The 3,457-nt window shown below is 34.4% G+C and overlaps 1 protein-coding gene across 1 annotated transcript; it reads right to left on the reverse strand.

The window, feature by feature from the left end:
• Nucleotides 1-427: 427 nt before the first annotated feature.
• On the reverse strand, nt 428-2,046 carry LOC149243413 (3'-N-debenzoyl-2'-deoxytaxol N-benzoyltransferase-like). The gene is made up of 2 exons (XM_089367806.1): nt 1,548-2,046; nt 428-1,464 (listed from the first exon to the last, which is right to left on the reverse strand). Exons 1-2 carry the CDS (start codon nt 1,995-1,997, stop codon nt 565-567), a joined length of 1,350 nt encoding a protein of 449 aa, XP_089223932.1. The 5' UTR covers nt 1,998-2,046; the 3' UTR covers nt 428-564.
• Between the last annotated feature and the right edge of the window lie 1,411 nt (nt 2,047-3,457).

Consider the following 3,457-nt stretch of genomic DNA (forward strand, 5'->3'; position numbering starts at 1 on the left):
ATGATAAATTTTACATAGAAAAAAATAATTTAAAAAACTTTTCCAATAATTTCTTTTAGTTTTATCACTTTTAATTTGACTTATATTTGTTTTTGTCTTTTTCTATGGTGTTTTTTAAGATGACAAATTTTAAAGAGGAAAAAATAATTAAAATTTATTTTCCCAATATTAAAACTAAGTTTCTCTATCAATTTGAACCAAACACTTTAGAAAAAATAAAATTATAAAGCTTCATTACAACCAATAAAATAAAACCCTCGCTAAAAAAACAACATTTTAACATAAAATTTTCACATTTATCTTTTATTTTTTTAACCCAAAAAAAACTTTAATGAATCATTTCACACCACCATGTCAACAATTCATGCTCCTATTAGCTATATTTAAACTACTAGCTATTACTTAACACTCATTATACATATTATAAATTCACACATATCCTTATTATGAATCTACATCCATATTATGAATCTACGACTTTATATGTCATAGCTATTATTAGTAGTATATATAAAACGTAAAGAGCATTTTTCCAAATTTGTTCGGCATTTTATAACCACGAATTCAAATGAAACGATGCATTTCGGTTTGCAGGTCTTTCAATGCTGGGGGTGGCACGCAGAATACCATCATGACTCCGCTCTTGCTCTCTGGCGGAGGCAGCATTAAAATTGGGCAGAATAAAATTTTGCCAGGCCAAACAATGCTGGGCTCGCCCAACCCAAAATCCACCTGATGAAATCCCAACCACCTCCAATCACTAAGATACGTGTCTTCCGGACATATTTGCACATCTGTGATCTTTTGGAATGGACGTTTCATCTCCACGAAGGATATGCTCGATCTTACGCGCTCGTCGTTTACAGATGTTTTTGCCTTCTTTATCATCTTCACAGCATGCAAAAGGGATCCATTGACAACTTCTTGTGCTGTAGCGCTGCGTGCACATCCCAAGTACACAGCATTGCCGTAGTATCCTTCTGCAAGGGGGGGCTTTAACACCCTCCTTACGTCCACAGCGAAAATAAGCCTAACAGCGCTATGAAGAGAAATTCCCAGAGCTATTGTTCTTGCTCGCCAGGCCAACGCGGATAAAACTTCGAACGTGGTACAATGCTCCTCCAGCTCCTCTGCGATGGGCTGTTTTATCCTATGTAAAGCATCCGAGCTCAAGAAAAATGAAGAGATGACCAGGTCGTAAGCCTTCACAGTACTCAGCTGTATGGCAGAATTAGGGTTGACGAGGAATCCACTTTCAAAGAACTCGTCATGGGGAAAACGGACAATAGGAGGCTGGTGGGGTTTGAGAACTTCTCTCTGCCATACTGGTTCAATGGAAAGCTTTGCTTCTCCTCTAGCAATCTCTGCAACTCCATTAAGAAACTGCGCTGCCCCTCGCCCGTCACACAGACTATGGCTGAAACTCGCACCCACAACAAGGCCCCCGCATTTGAAGCGCGTTACCTATTATTTTCATAATAAAAGTCAGTTAAAACGTTAGCGTGAATGACAAATGAAGACCCAGAAGTACGAGGAATGAAGTTTACCTGAAAAATGAGAGCGGGGACTTCGTCGACCTCAGCAAAGTGATGGAGCAGAGGGGCGAAGGAGGGTTTCAGGTCTTCCAGTATACCCAACTCTGAAAGAGTGTTGTCCGTCGCGGCTTCAACGAACAGGGCACCCTCTCCCGTGCATTCTACTTGGAATTTTCGGCCATCTTGGGTTCTCGTTACCCTGCCTGCAAGTGGGTAATAGTAATTCAATGCTTCTGACAGTGCATCCCGAATAACTTTTACAGGATTTTGGACTTTCTGAGAAACATTAGTGTAAACAAGCAAAGCATCAAATGTAATTCTCAAGAGGACATGGTCGTCGAGATTGGACAGATAGAGGATGGTTTTGGGAGAAGGTCGGGAAGGTGGTACCATGATAGACGCTATTACATTTACAGGGACCTGAACTTGGGAGCAATATTCCTTCATATTGACGCTTTCCATTGATAAACCCTAATCTTCGAACACTACTTACCTCCTCATTCAAAAGCCCTACTCGGTGATCAAATTATATAGATGGAAGATATGGATTATGACGCGCGTGTGTGTTTTGTGGATTGGTGGGTTGTAGAAGTCGTTTTTGTCAACAAAATTACAAAATATCTGACAAAATTAGTTGAATTCTTATCAGTTTTTGAATTACCTGGAAAACAGTGGCAAACCAAACTACAAAATATGTGGTATCTTTGAATTTTCATCTGACAAAATTACAAAATATATGGCATCTCTGAATTTTCTTATCAGTTTTTGAATTAGTTGGAAAACAGTGGCAAACAAAACTACAAAATATGTGGTATCTTTGAATTTTCTTATTAATTTTTGAATTATTATATATATATATATGTCTATATATATATTTATTTAAAAAAATAAAATCTAGTAAAATTTAATATTATGAAATAAAATTTATTATTTTTAAATCAAATTTATTTTATTTATCTCAAATATGATCCATTGAAATGTCTCCTCTTTTATAGTGTGATGATGACAAGAATTGACTTTTGTGTCCTCCATTATTAATTACTTTGTAATATATCACTAGTTACTATGTATAATAAATATAAATAATTTGAAAAATAACATTATATATTAATTATAAACACAAACGGTTTGTAATTAAATTCAAAAATTCCATTTTCTCATTGATGCAAAGTATTGAATAGACAATTTTTATGGGTTTTATTTTTTAATTTAAAAAATATAAATATGGAAAAAATATGTAAAAATAACATGTGTGCAATTTGTACAACTCTCATTATATCAATCTATACTCTAATGACATGACAGGTCTACTATAATATGAGCATTAGATAAAAAAATTGTCATCATTCAATATTAAATAAATAATTATTAACTTGTTATCATTCTCTTCAATGCCAATTATATATATATATATATATATATATAACCTTTATCTACCAGAATATTGTTTAATTATAATAAAAAAATTAATAAAGAAAAAGTTAAATAAATATTCATATAACTCATTTTACAATTTTATTATTGTTTGGAGTACATACAACACATCATTACATTAAAATATTTTATTAAACTAAGCCACAAGGAACTGTAGCAATAGGGCATGTGTTAGAACCCCCCATGCATCTCATTTGATTCACTGGGAATGCACACTCTTGCTCCACCAAAATTATCATACTTAACTCTGCGTGCTATTACCACCTACTACTGAGAGTCTTAATCCAAAAAGTATGTGGTCTAGTTAAGGCTTTTTACTCAAAAAAATCCCCTTGACATATTGGCGGGTCCATCACCGTCAACAATTCCCTGATGTTTAAGCAAATCGAAATGCAATGCTGTCAACAATTCCCTGACATTTTCCCTCCTCCACCATTTTGATTAAATTATCCGCTAAAATATTTGTAGAATGGAGTATTCCCCTCCCT

Source organism: Pinus tabuliformis, chromosome 8 (genome assembly GCF_031772625.1).
Source record: "Pinus tabuliformis cultivar Carrire ecotype Pingquan chromosome 8, CPIR1, whole genome shotgun sequence".
In the NCBI taxonomy this organism is placed as follows: Eukaryota; Viridiplantae; Streptophyta; class Pinopsida; order Pinales; family Pinaceae; genus Pinus; species Pinus tabuliformis.